At 44.0% G+C, this 25,926-nt stretch overlaps 1 protein-coding gene across 8 annotated transcripts; it reads left to right on the top strand.

Annotated features, from left to right (window-relative positions):
* Positions 1-14: 14 nt before the first annotated feature.
* On the top strand, positions 15-24,998 carry ATG13 (autophagy related 13). 8 transcript variants are annotated; one of them, XM_086748832.1, is made up of 19 exons: positions 21-484; positions 1,107-1,225; positions 4,763-4,844; positions 5,659-5,739; positions 6,387-6,506; positions 8,216-8,262; positions 8,837-8,977; positions 10,052-10,092; positions 10,633-10,729; positions 11,079-11,177; positions 11,915-12,005; positions 14,436-14,534; positions 16,434-16,544; positions 17,772-17,905; positions 19,090-19,207; positions 19,952-20,029; positions 20,335-20,451; positions 20,908-21,036; positions 21,932-24,998. In XM_086748832.1, the coding sequence occupies exons 3-19, from the start codon at positions 4,776-4,778 to the stop codon at positions 22,007-22,009; spliced, it is 1,650 nt and encodes a 549-aa protein (XP_086604958.1). In that variant the 5' UTR covers positions 21-484; positions 1,107-1,225; positions 4,763-4,775; the 3' UTR covers positions 22,010-24,998. The 8 variants fall into 8 exon arrangements, with proteins under 8 accessions (XP_086604961.1, XP_086604963.1, XP_086604958.1 ...); XM_086748831.1 differs by lacking the exon at positions 1,107-1,225 and having other exon boundaries at positions 22-484; XM_086748833.1 differs by lacking the exon at positions 1,107-1,225 and having other exon boundaries at positions 23-484; positions 16,461-16,544.
* Positions 24,999-25,926: the final 928 nt, after the last annotated feature.

Genomic DNA, 25,926 nt, shown 5'->3' on the forward strand with positions numbered 1-25,926 from the left:
CTCCGTGTGGAAAGTGCCGCCGCGGACACGCAGGCACCTCCCTGCCTGCCTCCCTCCCCCCGCCCGCCCGCAGCGGATGAAAACAAACAGCGGCGGCGGCGATGGCGGCGGCGCGGCGCAGGCCGCGGCTCTGAGGGCAGCGACAGCCCGACCCCCGCCCTCCCCCAGGCGCTGACACCCGCAGCGGAGCCGGCCGGCTGCGAGACTCCCGCCGGCCCGGGTGCCGGGGCCCCGGACCGAGGAGGAGGCGGAGAAGGAGGAGAGGCCGCTGGCCGGGGCGGCCGCGGGACCCCTGGGGCTTGGAGGCGCCGGGAGCGGGCCCGGGGCCGCGGGGAGGGACACCCCCCCTCTCCCCCCCCTCACCCCGTGCCCGGGCGGGGCGCTGAGGAGACGGCGGGGGAGCGGGGCGGCGGGGCCCCCTCGGGCAGCCGGGCCTCGGCGCGGGATGAGCCGCCGCGCCGCCAGCACTGCCCCGCCCGCGCAGGTACCGGGCCCGGGCCGGGGGTGGGAGCTGCGGGCCGCCCTGCGAGGGGAGGGGGCCGGGACGCGGGTCCCGGGCCTGTGGCTGCGGCTCCGTGGCTGCGTTTTGCTTTCGCTTCGCTGCCGGCCGAAGTCGGGGTTTGCGGCAGCTGGGCCGTGTTTTCCTGAGGGCCGGTGGCCGGCGGTGGAGGCCGGGAAGGATGTGGCCCGCTGAAATCTTCCCGGATGCTGTCTTTTAAAATCAAAGTGCTTCAGAGCCTGTTAGAAAGGCGTAGGACTTCAGACCCCACGGGGTGTTGTGTAGTGTTCCCGTAACATGCGAGCTTGCTGTCTGTTAGGAAAGATCAGGGGTTTATAAACCATCGCATCTTTCTCTCCTGCAAGAGCTGTGGCGCTGAGGGCTCTGCCAGTCATTCCCGTCCATTCGGTGGGAGCAGAGACCCCTTTCCCGTCAGTGAACAGGTAGAAAAGGGACATTCTGGACTAAGCCTACAAACTGCCTGACGAAGCTCAAAAGCGGCGTGACTAGGCACGTTGTAAGGGGGATGAACACCGTAAATTACTGGCTTAGCTGAAAATTAGTTGGGTATGCAAATAAAGTCTAGAGCATCTCCGAATTCTTGCAGGAGTGGCCTGACCTGGTGGAACCCTCATTCTTGTGGCAAGAAATAACCCATTCAGACGAGCCAGGCTGTATTTAAATGTCCAGAAGGATCATACAGGATCACCTTATTTTGCTTAAATGGTATTGTGTAATCTCAACTTTTCTGAACACGTATTCATGCAAAAGTTGAGACCTGGTGATTGTATTGGTGGTTGTAGTACAGGGTACGTAGAAACAGATGCTGGTTTGGTCTCTGTACTTTGGCCTGACAAACAAAATGAGAGGATGGACCTTTGAACCGACACTATTTTCAGACCTTAGGGAAGTACAGAATGTAACTGCCGGTCACCAGGAATTACTTAATTTTGTTTTTAAGCCGGTGGAGTTGGCGGTGCTGGGTTTAATAAGATATTTCCAAAGCTGGGAAGTCATTTATCAGTGAAGAAGTACCTCTGTTTCCTGATCAGCAGGAAAAATTGCCTCTTTATCAGTCAAAACTTAACTGTACAGTGGACTACAGAGCCTTTGATTTCATCAGAATATTTTTGTTATGTGAAAGAGTTTTTCAGCTAGAATCCACTCTAGTCTTTTCTTAAAAAAATCCATAAACTTTAAAGAATGAGAGTAGTATACCTTAAAATTTGGAACTGTTCCCTCCCTCTCCTCAGGTTTCTGACTAACCTACTAAGAAGGCGAAATGGAAATTAATTGTAATTAATTGTAGGATACTGGAGCGTGGCTTGTAGGCCCAGCCTTGAAACAGAGCTCTGTCTTTATGGAGATCTTTTTATAGTTGCTTATTAATGTGCTCAAAATACCTGCTTGCAGTGAAGCTTCTTTGTCGTTGAAGGGGATGTTCTAGGAAAGAGTTCTTGGCAGTCGAGCCTATTTATCAAAGTCACTCTATTAAAAGCTTCAAAAACTTCCATGCGCGTCTTGTTTACCTGCATGATGCAACGAGGCTTTTCTGGAGCTTCACATAGGACACGTGCAGAGATTGGGTTTGGCTCTTGTATTAACAAAGACGTTCTGAAAGAGGGGTAGGGACGAGGAGCCCGGTCTTGGGGGCACGGTCAGGCAGTGGGGAACGTACAGCTGGGATGAGAGCTGACCACAGCCCTCTCCTTACAGCGACAGCACTTCTTGGTTTTTCCCTCTGCTCTTTTTAATTTCACTCTGGGATAGGGACCATGAGTCATTATTTTGCATTGGTAAATATCTGTTTGAAAGGAAAGGCTTTGGGATGGCTTTAAGTTGTAGCAGCCATGGCTCAGAGTGAAATCTCAGAGGAGGGAGGTGACGGGAGCAGCCCCAGCAGCAGTGACGGTGCCTGGTATGCGTCAGGTGCTTCTGCTCCTTTCCTGTTTGCGTAAGCGAGTGTCAAACAGACACGCACGCTAAATTCCCACATATGAAACGCGTCCTGTAATGCAAGTGTGCATAGGTGTTGCTGTGCACCCGCTGTGTGCCTTGGTTACGGGAGCCTGGCGGCAGCGGGGCTGCTGCTGTCGGACCGGAGCGTGGCGTGCTGGTGCTGTAGCTTCCCTGGGCTGTACCAGGGCATGAAGGAGAGGGCTCTTGCAGTTCATTGCATCATGCAAATAGGGTGCCGTCAGCTCATGCTGATGTGTCCTTCTCCTTGGAGAAGGAGAATATCAATACCAGTAGAGCGCATAAGGCACAATGCTTACATGTCAGACTGTTGGATAAGCCCAATATTCTTCTCTGCCTCATAACCTTGTAAGAAAAAAATAAGGCTTTAGCCAAATAAAACCACATGTGGCATTTCTCCTCTTAATATCTGTCTCTGACGCTTCTGTTTAGAGGAAAGTGGAGGCAAAGGCGTATAAATAAAGGTCATAGTGTGAAAATGGGTGTTGCAGGAAGAGGGAGACAAAGCAAAAAGCCGTGCAGCCAAAATGCTCGTTTTTACCTGTGAACAGTCTAGGTGTAAGGGTAAAGCAGTGAGGTGTTGGTTTATTTAAGGGATTACTTAGCAATTTCTTAACAATCCCAGTTCTGCTTTAAGTGCTCACTTCCTTCTGCATCCGTCCCATCCCACAGTAGAAAAGATCTGTCATCTCTTTCTAGTGGAGGTAAAGGCCGGGAAAGGAAGGATAATACTTCTGAGAAGGAGGTTAAAATAGCCAAAGAATAAGCTGATCATGCATCTAATGTTGAATCGCTTACATTGTTAGTTCTCAGATTAAGTTTTAATTTGTAATGAGAACAGGACAGCACTAGGAGATGCAGCATGAATGCAGCCTAGAAACTTTTGACCATATTAGATGTCCGGATTTCTTTTTATCACATCATCCAGAAAGCAGCACTTTTCTCTATAAAATGCTGTAAGTTGTGGTACCCTTGGTTTGCAGCCCCTCTTGGATGATGCTTCTAAAGCGTTACTGCTATTAAATAAGATATTTAAATAAAAGTTCTGGATGTGTGTAGTCATTAAGGATTATGTGATATTTTCTGTGTGAACAGGGCTGCTGTCCTGCTAAGCTTTAATTTGTATAAATAACGTGCCCAGCCCCTCTCAATAGGACAGTCCTGCTGCAAGTTCAGTCTGTGCTTAAAGATTCCGCAGAGTAAAGTAACCTTGTGCACGGCAGCTGCACGTGCGCTCTGACCCGCGACCGCCAGCGTTTCTGTGATGAGCAGCGTGCTCCGTAAATACGCGATGTTTGACAAGCTGCTTCAGGCTGATGAGCTGTCTCAAAACAGAAACAGCAACAGGAATTAAGAGTGAATTAATACTTTGAAGGCTTATGAGCAAAAAGTAGAATTAATGCTGCTAATTGAGGCCTTCCTCCTCGTGCTCTCTGTACTATTATTAACTTACATGTGAAGAAACTGAGAGACTGAAAAAATGTGGTTTATCCCAGGCCATGTGACGCGATGGTGGCAGAAATCTGATTAGTGCCTTGGCCTGGCTCGCTTCGGGCGCTGGGCAAGTTCATTGTCTTGCTAGAAACAGTCATATTTTGAAAAACAAGGCAGAGTGATTGTGGGAGCTAAGTATTGGTTGTCAGAGCTTTCAAGAGGAGTCAACAGAGAATTTTAGCCCGTCCCTTGGCAAAAGTGTACCTTTGCAGTTGGTGGTGGGTAAATTTGTACCTGTACAGGTTTACTACAAGCCCTTTTTGCTGGAAGTAAAGAAGCAGTATTGCTTGCTCCAGCAATGGCTTATTATATAGATGTCAATATCTGCTGAAATACCGCTGGAATACTGTTTTTAGAATTTCAGACTCAAGAAAACCATTTGGCTTGGTTTTGACCGGTGCTGATAACTGACAATACATTATTTCTGAAGCAGAGGTTGCCATGTGTGATGGATAGCTTGGTATAGAATCCAGTCAGTGTGGTGTTTGGGTGTTTTGGGGTTTTTTGTTTGTTTTTTTTTTTTAATTAGGCTAGCAAAATTGGAGAACTTGTACCCAGTTTTAATTGTGAGCTCCTTTGTTGTTTCTTTTTCAGTATCTTTTGCACTGACCAGATAAGCTATCCATGCACATTTACGCCTCGCATACCCCTCAAAGTTCTTAGCATGTTAGTATTTTGACAGCCTTTGGTGCTTATCACTTTTTTTGAGGTAGCCTCTAAAGGCAAAACGTTTTGGAACTCAAACAGTAAGCTGAAGGAAGACTTAATTCCCATACTTGTACTGTATTTCAGATTGCCATATGCAATGGACACTGATCTCAGTTCGCAGGACAGGAAAGACCTGGACAAGTTCATCAAATTTTTTGCTTTAAAGGTAACTTTTCCTCCTGTGAGCAAGTGCTTCTTCTTTCTTGTTTAAGAAAAGCCATACTTGCTGTGGCTTAAGTAAGAAGGTTGGGGTTGGGGTTTGGGTTTTTTGTTTGTTTGTTTTTACTAAAGACTAAAGCAAGAAAAGCTGATTTAAATTTAGGGTATTCCCCAGTATAACTAGGATACCATCTTTTCCCCCTTTTTCTACCTTAAAATCCTCTTCCTTCCCCTAGAAGTCTCCTGCTGTAGAATCAGTTATAGGCACTTCACACCTCTGTCAGCTTTGGGCTCCTATCAAGGCATCTAACCATCCAGCTCTTAGGTAGTATCTTCTGTTGGACTTCAGTCTCTCTTTTCAGCCTATCTACATTTTTATATTGCATCCAAAAGCAATAATACCAGAACCTTCTTTTGAATTATGTTGCTACATAATTATAAAATTTGGCCTCTGACAATGGCTATATTATAAATGTACACATTCACTTGACTTTCATTTATGTGTCTAGGTTCAGCATATAGTTGCAAATTTTGTTTCAGTATTACCAAAACCTGTGCAACTCCTAATCACAAAATTGACGGAGTCACTTTATGTTATTAAAGGGAAAAGTCAGCTTAAAATAATTTTCTGTCTGAAATACATTTACCTGTTATAAGTAATAATTTCAATTTATTAGACCTGAAGATTAGCCTAGCAAACTCTACTTCTCTGCATCCTGGTCAGGCCTTTCATTTTTTTTTGCTTGGAATTTTTCTAGCTCAGGTTCTGACTCAGGGCTGAGCTCAAAACGTGAGTGTGTATCTTTTCCTTTCTATTCCAGACGGTACAAGTAATTGTCCAGGCCCGACTTGGAGAGAAAATCTGTACTCGATCATCGTCCTCCCCAACAGGCTCTGACTGGGTAAAGTAATGTTTTTCAAAGCAACTCCTTAAGTGTTGGGGGTTTTGTGTGTGAGCATGTGTGCACACACGTGCATGTATGTTGAGAACACAATGTGGTTGTTACAGTCTTATGCAGAGCATAACAGCTGTTTTGTGAATAACTACTGTGTTATGTTCTTTGGTGGTGTGGTGTTTTTTTGTTGTTCATATGCAACACATCACTCTGGGCTCTTAAGGGCTGATTAGAGGAGTGATAAATGATAATCTCAGCAAGTCCTGCCAGCTAAGGCACATTTCCAAGGTCTGCTGGGGGTGGGGTAATAAGTTATCTTCTGTCAGAAGTTTGCAACTTGGCAATTCAGGAGTTTGTAGTAATAAGATTTATTAAAATTGAAAAGACTCAAGATACTCTGTGGGTGAACGTAGGACTCAAGCGAGGGAAAAGGAACATGGCAGGATCAAGAAAAACATATAAATTAGCAGCCAGGGAAATGTTTGCAGATATGAAAAGCCTGAGCCCATCTGGGAATTTTCTGTTTCATAAAAATTTCAGTAGACACTGACCTAGTATGTTATATATGGGTCTATGAGTCTGTCTGCAGTGTACCATAAGGCGGTTTTTTAAATAAATAAATAAAAAATTGAATCATCTCTTTCATCCTGCAGTTCAATTTGGCAATCAAAGATATACCAGAGGTTACTCATGAAGCAAAGAAAGCCCTGGCAGGACAACTACCCGCTGTTGGACGGTCTATGTGCGTGGAGATTTCTCTCAAAACCTCAGAGGTGAGAACTGAGTCAAAATAGATGCCATTTTTTTTTTTTACTTGAATCTTAAGTGACCTACCAGAGCTCCTGCCCTTTAGTCTAAGACAATTTGAAAATATCTTCATTTATGAGAGACATTTATGAAAAATAAGGAGGAGATTAGTGACAGCCAACATGGCTTCACTAAGGACAAGTCGTACTTGACCAATTTGCTGGCTTTCTGCAATGGCATTTCAGTGTTGGTGGATAAGGGACAAGCAACTGACATCATCTACCTGGACTTGTGCAAAGCATTTGACACTGTCCCACACAACATCCTTGTCTCTAAACCGGACAGACATGGTTTTCACAGATGGGCCACTCAGTGGATAAGGAATTGGCTGGATGGCTGCAAAGAGTTGCAGTCAATAGCACGATGTCCAAGAGGAGACCAGTGGTGTTCCTCAGGGGTCGGTATTGGGACCGGCCCTGTTTAACATCTTTGTCAGCAATGTGGACAGTGGAATAGAGTGCACCCTCAGCAAGTTCACTGACGACACCAAGCTGTGTGGTGCGGTCAACGCACTGGAGGGAAGGGATGCCATCCAGAGGGACCTTGACAGGCTGGAGAGATGGGCCCATTGAAACCTCATTAAGTTCAACCAGGCCAAGTGCAAGGTCCTGTACATGGGTCGTGACAATCCCAAGCACAAATACAGGCTGGGCAGAGAATGGATTGGTAGCAGCCCTGAGGAACACTTTGGGATAGTGGTGGATGAGAAGCTCAACATGAGCCATCAGTTTGCACTTGCAGCCCAGAAAGCCAGCTGCATCCTGGGCTGCATCAAAAGAAGCATGGCCAGCAGGTCAAGGGAGGTGATTCTCCCCCTCTGCCCTGCTCTGGTGACACTCCACCTGCAGTACTGCATCCAGCTCCAGAGCCTGCAACATAAGAAGGACATGGACCTGATAGAGAGAGTCCAGAGGAGGCCACGAAGATGATCAGAGGGTTGGAGCACCCTTCCTATGAGGACAGGCTGAGAGGGTTGGGGTTGTTCAGCCTGGAGAAGAGCAGGCTCTGGGGAGACCTTATTGCAGCCTTCCAGTACTTAAAGGGGGCTTATAAGAAAGATGAAGACAGTCGTTTTAGTAGGGCTTGTTGTGATAGGACAAGGGGTAATGGTTTTAAAATAGAGGGAGGTAGATTCAGACTACACATCAAGAAATTTTTTTTTACAGTGAAAGTGGTGGAACACTGGCACAGGTTGCCCAGAGAGGTGGTGGATGCCCCATCCCTGGAAACATTCAAGGTCAGGTTGGATGGGGCTCTGAGCAACCTGAAGATGTCCCAGCTCCTTGCAGGGGAGTTGGACTAGGTGACCTTTAAAGGTCCCTTCCCACTCAAACCATTCTGTGATTCTGTGAAGTTACGTAGCATGCTAACGTATTGTTTAACAGAAGCAATTCACTGCAAATATCTGAGGCCAAACACACAAATGATAGAGCAGTAAAATTTAATTTCTTAGACCATGAAGAGTTTAGCTGTTCTGAGGAAGGTATTCCCTCAGATGATCTAATTGCACAGTTAGACTTCCAGTGCACCTTTTTGTAATTGTTGCATTACAAGAAAGTGGGAGCCAGGAGAAACATCTTCACTGAGAGGTGTGGCTGCTGCTGATTATAAGTGAGATGTGAAAAGATTTATGTTCTGAAATGAGTTTTTGTTTGCCATTCTTTCTCTGGTTCAGGGAGACTCCATGGAGCTGGAAATTTGGTGTCTAGAAATGAATGAGAAGTAAGTGCATTCTTCGCAGTTTCTTTGTGTGTGTGTGTGTGTGTATTTGTTTTAGCTGATGAAGTGAGGAAGCATGCTCAATCCATGGTGATGAATGAGGACAGATTGTCAGTGTGGCCAGGGACCCTTCAAAGGGAAGCTCCCTCTTTGTTTAGTGCAGCAATCAAACTGTTTAATGTTGGTGTCAAGAAAATAAACTAGTAGTTTTATTCCTCCTTCATTCTTTCATTACAACTAGTATGCTTCCTCAGATACAAGAATCCATGTACTCAGTAATGACAAATGTTTTTAATACTGAAAAGATGTTTCTGTCTAATAGAAGGCGGCATGACATTTTTCGGCAATTATTTCTACAACAGGTGGCTAGATTGAAGTAGGACTCTTAGCTGGTTGGTCAATAACAGGTAGCCACACTGGGGCTTTATTTTGTCATTTTGGCAATAAAACTGACATTAAACAACTGGCCCAGACTGATTTTAAAAAATTTAAGAAACAAAACAAAACAAAAAAAAAACCCCAAACCACACAACTTAGTTGGGAACAAAAGGCTAACTTTTTCCTTTGTGCTCTATAGGTGCGACAAAGAAATCAAAGTTTCATACACTGTGTACAACAGGCTTTCTCTACTGCTGAAGTCTTTGCTTGCTATAACCAGGGTAACTCCAGCCTACAGACTCTCACGGAAACAAGGCCATGAATATGTAATATTGTACAGGTAAAGCAGAATATGAAATTCCCCATTTGAAATGCAAACAACAGAGATTCTAGACTTGCATAGTGCAGCTGCAAATATAGTAAAAAGGGGTGAGTGATAATAAATTCAAATTATTCAGATTTAACTACTACTGATCAGTGAGAACTTTGGGCTGTGTATCACCTTATGGCCTCCACCTGGGCCACTGAAAGAAAAACTAAGCACAGGCTGTGAAGTATTTGGTTTTGCCTACCATGTTGAGAAGAATACAAAAATTCTGCATGCAAGCACTGGTTAAATTGCTTATTAGCATCCAGTTGTTCCGTGTCTGGCCTATATTTGTTAAATGTTTGTCTGCGTAGCACATAACTGCAATGCATACTGTTGCAGTATACGTTCAGACTCTCTCCTGCTATTCCATTTTAAAGATGCATCTTCAGCTCTACTTCCTGTAGTTCTTGCGGTTTACTCATCCAAATATTGAGTTTAACTCTGTTTAGCCTATGAGATCTGACTGGCTCGTGGTTGGTGTTTATCACCTTCCAGTCTTTGGTTTTGGCGTTACGAAAAGTCTTTGACACGTTTGCATAGCTAATTTAGATGATTCTGTATCTCAGGTTTGTTATAATTTGCACAGCTGAGAACTTAAAATGAAATCCCAGCCATTTCTTCATTTTTGCCTCCATTACTGGTTTGGTATATACTTAAGAGCAGGTCTCTTTACAGCACAGTTAATCTTTTATGTTGGGTGATGAGTATGAACTTTTAAAATCAGACCTGCCCGTGAAGTTTATATCACTTCACTTTTTCACTCTGAACTCTGGACTTGCCACAGAGGCTTAAAAAACTTAAAGAGAAATTTCTGATTAGACTACCATTTTCTCTTCCTTTTTCCTTTTATGTAATATATCTTCCTCTCAAGTAGCTGGAAGGTTTTTTGAGATGTATATTCTAGCCATGACTTTTTTTTTTTTTTTTTTTTCCTAAAGAGGAAAAGTAGTTCCAGCCTCTCATCTCATAAAATTAAATAAAGAATAAGGAAAGGTGTAGCATTATGTCCCCAATGGACCTAATACCTTTTCCCTTTTCCTGCAGGATATATTTTGGTGAAGTGCAACTGAGTGGCTTGGGAGAAGGTATGATTAAGCAACACACATGAACTACAGCAGAACTGTTTTCCTTACTGGCTAGCCATTTATTACTATTCCTAAGTGCCACAAGGAAAATTAAGTCTGAGATTTACATATGCTTTTTATCTAGATCTACCTGTGAAGGGTCGAGTCATAAGGTGACAGGTATAATGGTGGTACTTTGACAAACTCTAGAGCGATCGCCATTGTCTCTAGTGATCCAGATCCGAAATAAGAATACGGAGGTATGTTGATAAGGGAAATCAGGAACTCCCTTGGGATCATGAACTCAACTCAGGAACAAGAAGCACTTCAGAGCAATATTTTAGACTAAGATAGGAAGCAACACCAGAAGTCTTGTAGAGGAAGCCTACCAGCAAGGCAACATAGTGCTGCTGCTTTATTATGCGTTCTGTCTGTGTTTTTGGAGCTCAGATTGCAAGGGATAACAGAAACACTATAGAAATAAGATGATGTAACCTCAGAATAGAAAAGTATGGTACGTAAGTTATCAGTGAAGCTGATCATCATTCCTTAACCTTATAGGTTTCCAAACAGTCCGTGTTGGGACAGTGGGTACCCCAGTGGGCACCATCACTTTGTCTTGTGCCTACAGAATCAACCTCGCTTTCATGTCAACCAGGTGAGAAAATGTGATTGTCCCAGAAACTGTTTTACAGTAATGAACTATTAAACTCCTCATACTACGAGCCCCTAAATCTTTCCTTTCTGCTTGTCCTTTCCTGCTGAGATTCTCCTTTATGGAGAATACTCTCTCTTATGCTTAAGTCTTGCAGCAAAGGGAGTATTTGGGTAGCCCTGAGCCAGACTCTAGAACTCCAAATTGTTGATGCATGCTTGGAGTTGCAGGGCTGAGTTGTAAAGATGCTCTGGTCCCATTAACAGACGCAAAGGTTTTCTTTGAGGACACCAGGTACTGGGATGAGAGTAGAGAGAAAAAGCCAATAACACCATTGCTTGTTGCCTTGCAGGCAGTTTGAGAGGACCCCTCCTATCATGGGGATTATCATTGATCACTTTGTGGACCGTCCCTATCCCAGCTCTTCACCCATGCACCCCTGCAATTACAGGTGAGGAAATACTGAGTTGAAGTCACAGGCCATGGTGAAGGCATCAATTATGCCCAAATACAGAGCCTTTTCCACTGTTTTCTGACTGCATGGGAGGGGACACTGGAGGATTAGTGTCAGTCATATTGACATGGTTGAGCATGTGAGGAAAGGTGATGTTTTTTTCCTCACATCTAGAATACTGAGTGCAGCAAGCCCCAGTATTTTCCCAAATTTGTTACATCATTTGGACACAAATGATGTTTAACCTTGGCTGCCTTTGGGAGTTTGAAAGCGTAACAGTTGATCACATGGTAGAACATGTCCAGAGGCATGCATCTCCAGATACTTCCATTGGGGAAAGATCAGAGCTTAATTTCTCTTTGTAGATTAGAGGTTTGTCTTCTCTAAAATGCATGTGAGGGCACTCGGATTGGGACCAGTGGTATTGTTTGACAATGGTTCTGTAAATACCAAAGTCGGTAGCGTTAGCTGGTATAACAAAACCTTTAGTTAAAAAGACAGAGGGAATATTGTTTCTATTTGGGGGTAGAAGATGATTGCCTGGGGAAAATAACTGTTTTCATACCTTGTTTTCCTCAGTTCTGCCAAGTAGTTGAGAGCCCTTCATAGTTCTCCTTTCAACTCCACCCAAATACTCTCAACCTCCCTGCAGCGTTTGTCCCAGTGTGTTTTACTATTTGTTTGTTTTAAGGAATATTTCCAGTTAGAAAACTTTTCTTTTCTTGCTGCTTTAGAGCTGGTGAGGATAGTGGTGCAGCATACCCCTCAGTAGAAGATTCCCAAGAAGTGTGTACCACATCTTTTTCCACCTCTCCTCCATCTCAGGTGAGAGAAACCAGGCTCTTTTTACTCCTAGACAGAACAAAGCTGTTAGGGTAGTGTGCATACTCCTACATCAACTACTGTGCAAAAAGGCAGCCTCCTGCTGCTAATTAAAATTTAATGTGTGGGTTATTTATATCGTTACACTCTGAGTAAAACCTAGTTAGATACTGATTTCAACAAAATGCTAGGGGACTAGAAAGACTGAATTACTAAGAAAGATTAAAAGAACCTACTCCTGTGCCTGGGCCAAGATGTGCTTGAAGAGGATAGCCGCGTATTTAGACATTCACATACTGATACTGCAAGAAACAGAATTCAAGAAATTGGTGCCAGGCAGCATAAGAAGAGGTAATGGACTGACATTGAGAAAGAAACTCTGAAATATCAGGAAAATGCTTATAGCAGTCATATTTTCTGCATTGCAGAGTGGAAAAGCAGGAAGAAGACAAAAGCCATATTTATTGGACCATCTAAAACTAGTTGGGGCAGCAGGAATAAGTATCAGCAAACAAATTGGGTCATAGTATTGAACTAGGGACTTAATACTCTGTACTCCCACCTACCCAGGCAAATTTATTTTAAGTTTCAAATTTTAAATAAATAGATAATTATTTTCTTCTGAATATAAAAAAAAATCAGAAACTCTAATTCCTCCTTCTTTTACTGTCATTATATATCTGACTCCACAATTCCGTATTTTGAAGAGTTAGCCAGATTTGCAGTTGTTCTATAGCTTTAAATATTCAGGAATGTCCTGCCTTGTTGTCCAGCCAAGCAGATGGCTCTACTGAACTTTAAAGGCAATCTAAAGACTCTAAATCTCTTTTGCTGTCGATGTGAAACATAGAATGAAGTATAACTGGAATGCTGTTCCAAAATGAAAGAATTGGCTATGGGTCTTTCCACTGCTTCAGAGGAATTAGTATGACTGGTTTAGCAGTATTCTACTGTGTGAGTGAGCTAGAAATGAGCTTTTCTTAGGGAGCATTTTTGTGCCAAGTGGATTTTGGGTCACAGAGCATCAGGCAATATTCAGCTAATCCACCAACACTCACGGAAAGTCTGATGGAATAAAGCTTTTCCTATTCTGCAATACACAGCTCAGGAGATAAGTTTGTGGCCAAGTTGTGTCCTGCCTTTTCGCAAAATGGGTTAAATGCAAAAGGTTTCATAAGGAAATTTCCATTGGCTTGCTCGCGCCAGCGTTACTTAACAGTAATAGTGTATGTAAATACATTGAAGTTGACATTTCCCCAGGGGACGTGAAGCTTTGCTGTCACTGAGGGGAAAAGCTTTATGAAACCAGATGAACCTTGAGGATTCACATTAAGTATAAGCCTACATTCTTGCTTTTCCTGTGGCTCATAGTTGCCATATGCTGTGTGTTTATTTATAAAGCAACTGCCAGTCTTTGTTACCACAGTTAGAATTGTAAGGCTGTCTTGGCAGAGTGGTCTCTAAAGTAAATTAGAACGGAAAAAAAAAGTTAGTTTCTTTCTCCAGCTTTCTATATACAACTTAATGTGTAGGAAAGTGCTGGGAACTCTGCGGTTCTGTAGGCAAATTGTGCAAATCTCTGCCTGCTTTCCCAGGAGAAACAAAGCCTAACCTGTGTGATTCAAGGGAACAGGTGTTACCTTCTCCCTGTGAGCTTGCATGGCATGTCTGTGTGTGTTGTGGAGCAGCCCAGAACTCAGGGAAAGTCTGGCCCTGGGTAATACCCAGAAATGAAGCTTTCCTAAAACTGAAAACTGTTGGTAGGAAAAGGACTGGGAGAAGGTATGGAACTGGGAGAAGGTTTGGATAGCCCTTTTTGCATTAGTACCCTCTGTGAGACAGAGTTTACTTCTGGAGTATCGCTCCTGTTGACAGAGTTCTCTCTTCACCTCACTGTGTTTGAAGTGCACCTTAGCCCGAGTCCCCTTTATTCTAAGGGTGCAGCACAGACCTGCCAAGATGCAATCCCTCAGAATGCTGGAAGATTAGGAATATGGATGGATGGAGAGTATTGAAGTATATGTAATTTGAACATTCTGGAAAAAAAAAATTACTCTTGGCTTTTTCTGGCATCTGCTCAGCCTTCTCCTTGCTAATTGGCTGGTACCAATTCTAATTAGCTGTGGAACGGAGTCTCTGGCAGTTACTTTCTGTCAGTGTTCACTGGAGTCTAAAGTATTACCTATGTTGAGTGGTTCACAGAGATTGGAAAACAGTAAATTCTTTACAAAATTAATGTGCTTGTGGCAATAGTGAGACTTCTGCTCTATGTGTAGGTGTGGCTGCTGCAGCCAAAACCTCTTCACTAGCATTCAGTTCATCCAACTCTTTATAGTTCTTCTCTGAAGTCCTTCTCTCTCTCTCTCTTTCTCTCTTTCCCTCTCTCACTCTCTCTTTTCCTTGTTCCCTCTGTGTGTCTGTGTCTGTGCACAGTGTGTTTTTACTGTCACAAAGGCACATTTTCAGACCCCTCCTCCTGTGGTGACGGACACCTTGAAGGTCCCAGTGATGGGACTGGCCTTTTCACATCAAGTGAGTTGTCAACAGAATACGCTATGTATGGTCAGATACAGTTCTGGTGTGACAGAACAAATACAGGAAAGTACAAATGTGACAATGTGGAACGTTTGTTGTGCATGGGAAAGGCTGGTGAACCCAAAATAGGCACGTTATTGAGACTGGCTGCTTAAATGTCGTTGCAGATTAAGGTCTCTCAAAGACAGGACAACCAACCCTAAATAAACAACAGCTGTTGCAATGATTGTTAGTGAAGGACACAATTGGTAAGGCACAGTGCTGTTAACAGCCACTGCGCCTAGAACCTGCACAGTCATTAGCTAAACCTTTCCCTGGGTGAAAACAGAGGACAAATTTGAAGGAGGAGAAAAAAAAAAAACAAACAAAAATAAAACAAAAATCTCACTTCATCTGTCTTCCTGGTTACAAGTAACACCTTATGAAGGCCTGAATTACTGTTCTTTGTTTACATCTCACGGGTTTTGTCTAAAGTTACGGTCCTCATGTTTGTGTAAGTCTCTCACAACAGAGGACAGAGAAGTATTTTTAAAAAATAGGGACACTTTGCTACCAGAAAATTGTCAGAGGATTTTTAAAAGCAGGTGGAGAATGAAGCAGTTTTAAGGGTAAAAGTTTTACAGTTCTAATGCTAACAATTACTGTAAGACAAGACTTGGAAAAAATTATTAAAGAATGAAGCATGGCTGTAGATACTGAAGATTTCTCAAACAGAGGTGGTATCCGTGTCAGCAGTCCCTAGAAATCCCTTAATGAATTTCTACAGGAAGATGAGTGTAAAGTATTCTTCAAAGCAATGCAAGTTTTTCAAAAAGAGTTAAGTTGGCTGGATACCTCTAGGAGCAAACCATGTAACGATTTTACCTGCTCTTCTCCAAGGAGAGATTGCTATAGTCACCTTAACTTGCCTCATCTGAATAAAAGTGCTGTTCATCATTCAGACCCCTGCTGCTTAAATGCCTTTGCAGATGAAGGTGTCCCAAAGACAGGACAAGCACCCCTAAATAAGCAACAGCTGTTGCAAGGATTGTTAGCGAAGAACACAAGTAGTCAGGCGCAGTGCTGATTGTGCAGGTTCTAGGGACACCGGCTGTTAAGAGAAAACAGTCACTAGTGCCCCATTCAGCTTGACATATGAATGAAAGTGCTGCTCATCATTCAGACCCCTGCAAGTGATGTCAGCGTTGGGGCTGCTGGAGTATCACACGCAGAGCTCTGAAGCATTCCTCTTGAGATCAAACAAGAACAGGAAAGTTCTATTTAATCCAACCAGCTAGATTTCTACCCGGGGTCTGTAAGGAACTTCTCCTGGGTTTCACTGCTTCCAGCACTTCATTCCTAAAGCAATCCCACAAGGGTTAGCTTCCCAGTTCTCTTCATCTAGCACATTTATGGGACTCTGTTCTTTGGCTGAAGCTATTTGAACAGGGTTTGAAGATCAGCTGTTTTAGTGTGAAATGGGAATGGGTTCAAACAGTTGATAATGCAGTCGCTTTGAGGAAAAAAATATCAAATATTAGCTCTTCAGTAAGGTGATGATGGCATTCATGCTTTTCCCAGTATGTGAAACAGGACTGTAGAGCAGAGCTTCCCCGTGACTGGATGTCAGTCATACCTTGCACAGCCTCCTCCTAAGTGTGTAGGAAACTAGTCTTGTTTTCTTGTCAAGGCCCAGACTTAGGCCCCTGAAATGTGAACTTTTTAGAGTAATAACCTTTATTATCAATTCTAATGATAATCTAGCATCCTTCTGTCATCCTGAAATGCTGTGCCTCTGAATTTTCCTGTTCCTTCTTCAGTGGCTGATGATTATTCAGACTGTGGGGCATTCCCCTTTCCCTTCCCCTTCCTCTCTCCTTTCCCGTTGCCCCTCTTGTTTTTTCTCTTCTTTCTTAGCTTTCCAGCTCTCGTCTTTCCTATCAGCCTGCTGCCCTGGGAGTTGGATCAGCTGACATGGGGTATCCTGTACTCTTTGCTGGTGGCTTGAATGCTGCACACCCTCACCAGGTACTTGTAGAGGATAGGAGAAACAGCATGACTAGTATTGCAACCATTATGCGTCACTTGGACATCTGAGAGGGGCCTTGAAACTAGCGCATGCATTGGTATCTGGTCTGTCAGGAATTAAAAGAATGTAAGGTAAATATACAGAAAGCACAGCTTGCACAGGAGCTGGGAATTGGCTCCTCAGCATCCCTGACTTCACTGGGGTAGGGGTCATCTGGTAACCTATGCCTAGAGAGCAGGCACCAGACCTGTTTGTCTGCACCAGCAGGTCAGTGATTCCAAAGTCTGGCTGTTTTACGGAGCTGCTGCCCCTGTAGCTGTCCAAGTACAGCGCTGTAGCCTAAATACGGATACGCTGAGAGTCCATATTGGCATATTTGCAACTGTTCATCAGAAAAATAAGCGGAGCTGACTGAAGTCTTTTTCTGCCTGTGATGTTGCTGCTATGCCAGAGTCTTGCTAACACAGTGATGGTAGAATAGAATAGAATGTTTCAGTTGGAAGAGACTCACAACGATCACCCAGTCCAACTGCCTGACCACTTCAGGGCTGATCAAGAGTTAAAGCACATTATTAAGGGCATTGTCCAAATGCCTCTTAAACACTGACAGGCTTGAGGAATCAACCACTTCTCTAGGAAGCCTGTTCCAGTGTCTGACCACTCTCTTGGTAAAGAAATGCTTCCTAGTGTCCAGTCTAAACCTCCCCTGGCACAGCTTTGAACCGTTCCCATGCGTCCTATCACTGGAGACCAGGGAGAAGAGATCAGCAACTCCCTCTCCACTTCCCCTCCTCAGGAAGCTGTACAGAGCAATGAGGTCATAGAAAGAGATTTTTTTCCTCCCCCTCGTCTCCTCTCCTTGAAGCAGAGAACTTATGACCAGAGAGCTCCACAGTGTAAAGTAGGCCTGAATTGGAGAGGAGTGGAGTAGGAAGGGAATAAAAAAAAGAGTTTGTATTGTGGTGACCACCTTCTACTTGACATACCTCTCAGCGTCATGGGGGCTTGAGCCCAGTCATAGAATAGAACCATTGAATAGTTTGAGTTGGAAGAGACCTTTAAAGATCATCCAGTCCAAGACCTGCCCTCCCGCCCCACAAGGAGCAGGGAGTCGTAAGCCAAAAACCCCACAACTTAGTCCCAATATGACAGAATCTGCTCTGTATTGCACTGTGGTGTTGGCCTGATTTTGAGATTTCTAACCTGACCGTTCCTCTCTATCTCAGTTGATTGGTCCAGGCAAAGAGGGGGGAGTTCCCCCAATTCCGAGCCAGCCAGCACACGGCACTCAAGCTGACCAAGAGAGGATGTGCACCCCACTTGATGGAGTCCACTACTCAGCAGCTACTCCTTCTAGTAGGTAGGTTGGTTTTAGATGATCCACCAGTTGTGCTAGCCCATTTATAATCCTGTTAAGATAAAACTTTGTTTTCCCCTTTTTATCTATTGTTTATAGCATAACTACTGTCTTTGCATCCCCAAAAACAACTAGCAGCTTTCTCTGAATGGGGCTTTTTCAGCCTTTCTCCAATGATCTCACCCATCTAGTCACTGTAACGTCCTTACAACTTCTCATATGTCAACTTTATTATCAATTTTACCTTTTTTTTAATCTCTCTACTGTTTTTGCTGATTGTAAAACAAGATGAACCAAGTTCATAAGTGAGTCTTAAATTCTCCAGAGACTTAATGTGAATTGTTAGCAAAACCAGTTGTAGCTACTGCAATCTGTTAAACTATTTTATTAAGAAACTTCAGGCACAAAGTTACTTTAAAGGAAACAATGCAACCTCAAACAGTCCTAAATCATCTCCGTCTCAGCTAATTAAATCCTTCCTTTTTTTTGGATGACCATATTTATTTCTTGTGAAGTCTCGCTTGGGGTCACATAGTTCTGAGTTAGATATCTTAAGCAGAGATTTTGAGAAGAGGAAACCGAAAATGGTAGTTGCACTAGCACTTTCCTAGGTATGCTATCTAGGTAGTCCTCTTGCCAGAGGAGACAACCTTTTTTTTGTTGTTGTTTTAAAGTTCTGAATACCTGTGGTAGGAAAAAAAAAGGGTCATAGAAATAACCAATGCAGTGAATTAATCATACTGGCAGCGGCTGTTATGATGTATGACGCTGCTGCCTTTGTAACCCAGGTGACAGATGTAATTCTGGTTCTTGCCCTCACCTCCTGGCAGATCTCTGATTACTGTGTTACTGAAAAAAATACTAGTAGTGAACAGAACTGCTGTGAATGTGCACATTCTGAAGTTAAAAGTCTGTCTCCAAAAAGAAAAGCCTACTGGACTTGGCAGCAACTTTTCATTCAGCTAAATAGTTTACATCCAGCTTTGAATAAAAATCTGATTCCACAAGTGTCCCACTCCCCTTTTGTGGTCAGGACTGAGGAAGAAGGTGTGGTACAAGGACAGAGACTTCTGTTGTCCTTCTTCCAGTACTAGGAGTAAACCCAGAAAAATGAGGAGTCTTGTAACACAAGCGATTTGTCTATATTGTTTGTGCCATGCATCACTAAGTCTATTTTCTACCCCCAGCGAGGACACAGAAACAGTATCAAACAGCAGCGAAGGAAAGTGTGGCTCCCCACATGACCTTCTGGAGACCATCTTTATCCGGAAGGTGGGAGCTTTTGTCAACAAACCCATTAACCAGGTAACTAGCAGTAGATTTTCTCAGAGGACCCTGTAATACCCTGCTTCTCCCATCTGTTCCTACACAGAGGAGCAAAAGGCACCCCAATGCCAGGGCAACCCCAGAAGCTGAGAGTGCATATTCCTGCCTGCTGCATTTCCCTACAGGGTCTTGTCACGTGCTTGTTTTTCATAAAATCTTTTTGGGATGTGACAGCCACTAAATTTGCCCCGCTTTACCAACACTTCATTTGGGTCTGGAAGACTTGATACTCCACTCGGCTCTCACAAAGGTCTACCACTACCACAGGTTCATAAACTGGGGAAGCTGGTAGCAAGCCCCCCTTCCCTGAAGGGCCATGCAGTAGACCAGTTCATCACAAGTAACAAGCATCTAAGCTCAGCTAGGGCAGCTTAGAGATCTGCCCAGTTCCTAGGGCTGCTCTTGAGTAAGGTTTTAAGCCCTCTTCTACACCTTTAGGATGGATGAAGGGGAGTTGTTTTAATTTGTAGCAACTTGTTAATCCTTGCCTGTATTACACAAGATGTATATAAGCAGTCACACAGCAGGCTATGTGTCTGCATTCGGTCAGCTGAATACAATCTCTCTATTTTATGCCTTTTAAAGGGGGTTGTCAACCTCCTGCCTAACTGCTGATGTGATGTAGGGCAATTTTTAGCAGTCCTGACAAAGACTTTCAGTATCCTTTTCTGTGCTGGGTAAGCAGAGCATCTTAGTGAAATTCTGTTTGCTGAATCTCCTCAGGTGACCATGGCCAACTTAGACATTCCTTTTGCCATGTTTGCTCCCAAGAATGTTGAGCTGGAAGATAACGACCCCATGGTAAGCCTCTTCCAGAGGTATAATATGTGCCTTGTCAGCATCCCTTATGCAACATCCATGCTGTTCCCTACCTTGAATACACTCTGGGTTTTGAGCAAAGAACTAGCTATTCAGACTTGTTTGGCTTCAGGAAATTTCCCATGCTGAGTCTTGGGCTCTCTAGACATGCAAGTAACAGTTATGTGCTTGCTGTCCCTGCTGTAGCATGTGTTTATTGTCCAAGCTCCTGACTGTCCCCACACTGATAATACAGAGACAGACACGATCATATGATAAGCACTCACCATCTTTGATTTCTTGGGCAGGTCAATCCTCCTGACTCCCCAGAAACTGAATCTCCTCTACAAGGCAGCTTACACTCAGAGGGCTCCAGTGGCAGCAGCACAGGGAACACCCATGATGACTTTGTTATGATTGACTTTGTAAGTGCCCTCCTCACTGCTCTCACAGAAACCTGCGTCTTAGATGGGCTTCAGCTGCTGCACAACAGCAAATGATGTAAGAGTTTTCAGTGGGGGTGGAAAAGACCCATGATTCACAGTTCCAAAGCAGAGCTTGACAGTCCCCAAACTGTAAAGACAGTAATACTTGGAACCAACAGCCATAAATTAAATATTCTTTCAGTTCCCTACCAACACCTGGGCTTGGCATCCTCTCTCTAATGCCTAAAGGAGCCAGACTCCAAGGAAATGCTCTCTTCCAAGTGCTCAGGCAAGCACAGAATTTGGCTGTTCTTCAGTTATTTAATCTGCATTATTGCAGCAACATTGTAATGCCAAGATGTTTGCTGATAGCAGGTAATGACTTCACCTGAGATTATGGCAAAAGGGAAGCCAATGTCTCTGAATGGGAATTAACAGCAGTGTGTTTGATTCTAGAAACCAGCATTTTCAAAAGATGACATTCTTCCAATGGACCTGGGGACGTTTTACCGTGAGTTTCAGAACCCCCCTCAACTTAGCAGCCTCTCCATTGAGATAGGAGCGCAGTCCATGGCAGAGGATTTGGTATGGAACCCTGAAATTTTTGTTTGATGGAATTGTGTGTTCTTTATCATGAATTCTTAGTTTGAAAAAGTTGTATCTTCATACAATCACAGAATGGTTTAGGTTGGACGGGACCTTCAAAGCTCATCTAGTCCAACCCCCCTGCAAGGAGCAGGAACATCTCCAAACAGATCAGGTTGCTCAGAGCCCCGTCCAACCTGGCCTTGAATGTTTCCAGGGATGGGGCATCCACCACTGCTCTGGGCAACCTGTTCCAATGTTCCACCACCCTCATCATAAAAAAATTCTTCCTTCTATCTAGTCTAAATCTACTCTCTCACACTTGAGCCTCTGAAACTGGTGTGTTTATCTTCAAGCTGAAAGCTGCTGCCACATGTTTGCTGTGGCTGTCATTGAAACCCCCAAAATTAATCCTACCTCTGGCATGTCAAACTCAGTGGCAAGCTAGGCCTGATCTTGCAGCCCAAGCAGAGGTAAAATCCTGATGTGGCTGGTGAAAGTCATGTCTGGAGTGCAGTACTGGGCCCAGAAGCATTGTAACATGTTGTGGGAAAAAAAATACCAAAGGCCAAGAGCTGCAAGTGACTTGATAAAGGCAGTGACCTGAGCAGGTTATTGTGCTGCAGCTGGTGGTGGGAATTGCACAAGATGAGGCCCCGGTGCACCTACTGTTCGTGCAGAAAAAACACGCTCTGGGCAGAGTGTCCTTCTCAGGGTCACTTGCTGCCTGCTGCCAGAGGACTCCTGGTTTTATGCATGTGGGAAAGGGAGCCCAGAGCAGTGGGGAGGGGTTGCATGACTCAGAAACAGAATTTTTACCTTCGAGTGTGTGTCTAAAGCTTCATTTTATCCGCTGTGAGTGAGCCCTGATCTGCACCCTTCTTTACCCTTCTAGGACTCATTACCAGAGAAGCTGGCCGTCCACGAGAAAAATGTCAAAGAGTTTGATGCCTTTGTAGAAACCTTGCAGTGAAGCTGTTTTCCAATTTTGCTGTAGCAGTTCTTCCTCCTCAAGGCATCCTGGAGAATGACATCAACAAACATCTCTATTGCCCCTGCTCTGCCTTTTGTCTCACTTTGACTAGTTCCTTTCATCAAGTGAGCTTTCTTTGATTGCTCTCTTCAACAGCAGATACAGCTCATCTGCTGATTTTCCTCAGCTACACCACCACATAGTTCTGGACTGCTTTTCCTGCTCACAGTCAGTTTTGAATTTAAGAATTCAGTAGGAACACGGGAAGTCAAACTCCAATGTGTGAAACTTCTTTTCTCCTCAGTCTCTGTTCTCTGTGGAGGAGCTTTGTGAAAAGTTGCCATATGCTTCCTCCAAAGGTGTAAGTTCCCCAGGTATAGCTTCTCGCTAACAGACTTTTCCTACAGTCTTTGATCCTGTTAGAGCATAGAAAGCTTTGCCTCATTTCCAAGGTCTGTGAGTTCAGCAGATTCAACAGTTTTAAGTCCAAGACATCCATTCCGCAGAACGGGGCATTTCATCCTGACTTCAGTGTGAGTGCCTGGAGCCCGGGGAGAGGCATCAGCTTTGGGACCCGTGTTATACAAGTTACCTTTGTTTTCCGGCTTCCGAGGAACTGGGTCTCCACACAGTCATTTTGTGTGAGGCCTTCTGTTACGCTTGCTGATGAATCAAACTACAGAAGTGCTTTCCACGTTTCCTTCCTGAGTGTACCGACACTCGGCCATGCTGGGTTTACCAGTGTTGACTGTTGGCACGCCTGCACGTAGCAGCTGTGATGATGCTGAATTCATAGTCTCTGCTTTTGAAATGTAACTGTAAATACTAGGAATCCTATTTCTTTAGGGTTATGTAACTAGGAGTCTTAGTCCAAGATTCTTTCCTCTAACCCTTGCAAACCTTCCTGCTTTATGGTTAATAGATGATCTTAAGAATTAAGAACTATTTATTGCTTTTAAAGAAACCTATATTGAAAAGATGTTCTGTTTTTGTGTAGTAGTGTGGGCCATTCTGCCCTGGACCACTGCAGACAGCAAGTGTGCCATGGAACCCTGGCCAGTGAGACTGGTCTCTCTTTGCAGGAAAATATCCAAGATATTTATTTTCTAAAAGACAGACTTGATTATTCTGATATAATACTTTGTTTTGGGGACTGTATGTCCATTACATCCAGTCAGGGCCCATTGATAGAAGGAAATGCACACATCAGTGGAGTGGAGTGCCAGGGACTTGGCAAAAAGCTGTATTCTGATAGGCATGGATGAATTTGCAGTGTTCTTCAGCCATTCAGAAGGCAGCCTCTTTAAAGAAGCACATTTTGGGGGGGGGGCTTATGGTACTTTTTAATCAGCTGGCTTTTGATTAGCTGAAATTTTATTTTTGTAATGAGCTGGCTATCAACAGCGTGACTGGCTGGCAGTGCTGCATGGTTGGTTTGGCTGTTCCGTCTTTTGCCTGATGTAAGGATGGGAGGAGAAACAGTGACACTAAACAGAAACTTAGGTAAGGTAGGTCTTCTTGTGGCTCTCTCTGCTCCTCCCATGTGCAACTAGAGTGAGCAACTGCAAGACCCCTTACTGTCCTAAAACACTTTTTTTCTTTCTTTCTCCAGAAGTGGGGTTGTGTTGCCTCACAACTGAGGAACTATCTTTGTTTCCTTAGAGTGGCTGAGTAACTAAACTTCCAGTTAGTGCAATGTGGTAGCTTCTTCAACTTAGCTGCAGTCTTAATTGAAAAAGATTGCTAGCAGATGACTGGGAACCCCACCTCCTCTCTAGAACACTATTTCTGTGCCACTGCTAGAGTAAGGAACCAACCTGAGCACGGAGATTATTCTAAGGTCAGAGCAACACAATACTTTGAACTTTACAGGCTTTTTTTGTTCAATGATGTGTTTGGTGGGAGGCTATGTGAGCTGTAAAACTCTAGGTAAGAGTTTCAGTGAAGGAAAGATACCCACCAGAAGCTTTTTATCTTACACAACCAATTCAACTTTTCAGCAACCTCACACAGAAATTGCTTAGTTCTTGCAAATTAAGATGCACAAACATTTAAGAAAGTTTCCCAGAGAAACAGCTCACAAGAAGGCTTAAGTTACCTGGGTTTTAACAAATAAATGCTTGATCCTCACAGCTAAAGCCACCTTGTTTTAGAAGTGGAAAGGGTTGCAGAAGAGTGCAGGAACACAAGGAATTAATGGCTCGGCCGTCTCTCTCCTTTACTCAGGAAGTTGGTCTCTGCCACCTTGTAGGACGTAGCTCCCAGACAGGTGGTTGCTGTCACCCTTCTCTTCATGTACAGGCTGTGCTTTAGAAAGTGGTGTCATCTGGGCTGCAAAGCAGGAGACATAGGGTAAAGTGCTGGTTCACACTGTAGTCATGGAGAAGACTAGAATGGGTTGCACTTCCTCCAGCCAGTGCTACTGCTGTCCTCCCACTGACAAGCTGCGGAGCTGGCAGAATGCAAGCCATCGTTGCTGCCCCTGTCCAGAAGGTCCCCAGAGCTCATTTGTTGATGCAGTTCCTAACATGGCTACAGCTCTCACATCTCGTAAGGCAGAACATCAGTGGCATGTTTTTTTTCTACTTCCAAAGGCTGGAATTTTGCCACTACAAGCTGCTAGTGTTGAGCTGGATGGCCATAGCAATAAAGAGACTCTCTAGGGCTGAGTTATGGGCCTCTTCTGGGCATTCCTCAGCTTTAACACATAGTTGCTACATCTAGTCTCTGAGTTCCCTGACCACTGCACAAACGCTTTGCTTCAGGAAAGATCTAGCTGCTCCTGTGGTCTGCCACAGATTGTGTAATGAAGGCTGTTTATTTTAGCAGCTGTCTGCTCAGTTCTGTATTAAGGACAGTATGTAGGTAGCTGCTGATTTACAGATACTTTGGGTTAAGGGGAAGACTCCTAAATTGTATTGTTTTGGAAATAGTCTCCAATGTACTTCAAGTATTCAAAGAATTTCCAATAAAACTTTTACGTAAGCAACGATCTGTTTTGTGCTTTTCTCCACATGTGCTGACAGGTCTGGGACAGTCCCAGGCTTTCAATCTTTTTCCTCCAGGAAACGGGATGGTCAGAGAGAGCTGCCTGTGAGTGAGTGCAGGATGGAGCAGGTTGCTGCCTCCAAGAGAGGGTAAAATGCACTGATGCATTACACTTGGAGTAGGCAGTAGGGTGCTGGTGAGACCACCTTCCTGGAAGAAGGATGGTGAGGAGGAGACAGAACTGGTGCCTGGCTGGTCCCAAATGCAGGCATGGGGAACAGTCACACAATGTTTGGCCATGGTGACCTCCCCAGTGAGCTGGGAAACAGAATTATCTGGATGTCCCACCCCATCTGAAATATTAACTTATCTCTGAAAGAAAGGAGTGGAGGAAAAAAAAAAAAAATCACCAGTCCCCACCAGCAGAATTTGCCTTGTACTTGGTTGTTACTAACATGCTTAAAAGGAGCGTGGGAATGTTTTGATCTGATAGAAGAGTTAGAAGAGACTCACACGATGTGGAAAGAACTAGTGTGGGTTATCCCAGGAGCAAGGAATGCTGGTGAAAGCTGCAACGTGCTACTTGCAGCGTGTAGTTACGCCTGTCTGATAACCAAATTCAACTGCTGTATTCTAGGAGGGCTTGAAGTTAACCCTATATAACACATGGTGCCATGTAGAGTGCTAACACCTTCCCTTTAAAGGAAAGACAAGATGGTAAAAAATCGTGTAAATACAACAACTGCTGGTTTTGGCTGCAGTGTAAAGGATGTCTGGTTATTATAAAGAAGCAACAGTGGATGAAATAGCAGGAATTAACAAAAAAAAAGAAAAATGACTGTATTTTGGAAGTGTTTGTGGAGGGAAATATTTCAGCTTGGGGAACAAGAATAACTATTAAAACCAATCTTTTCTTAAACTTATCTTCA

This window comes from Chlamydotis macqueenii, chromosome 5 (genome assembly GCF_036417535.1).
Source record: "Chlamydotis macqueenii isolate bChlMac1 chromosome 5, bChlMac1.mat, whole genome shotgun sequence".
Lineage (NCBI taxonomy): Eukaryota > Metazoa > Chordata > Aves > Otidiformes > Otididae > Chlamydotis > Chlamydotis macqueenii.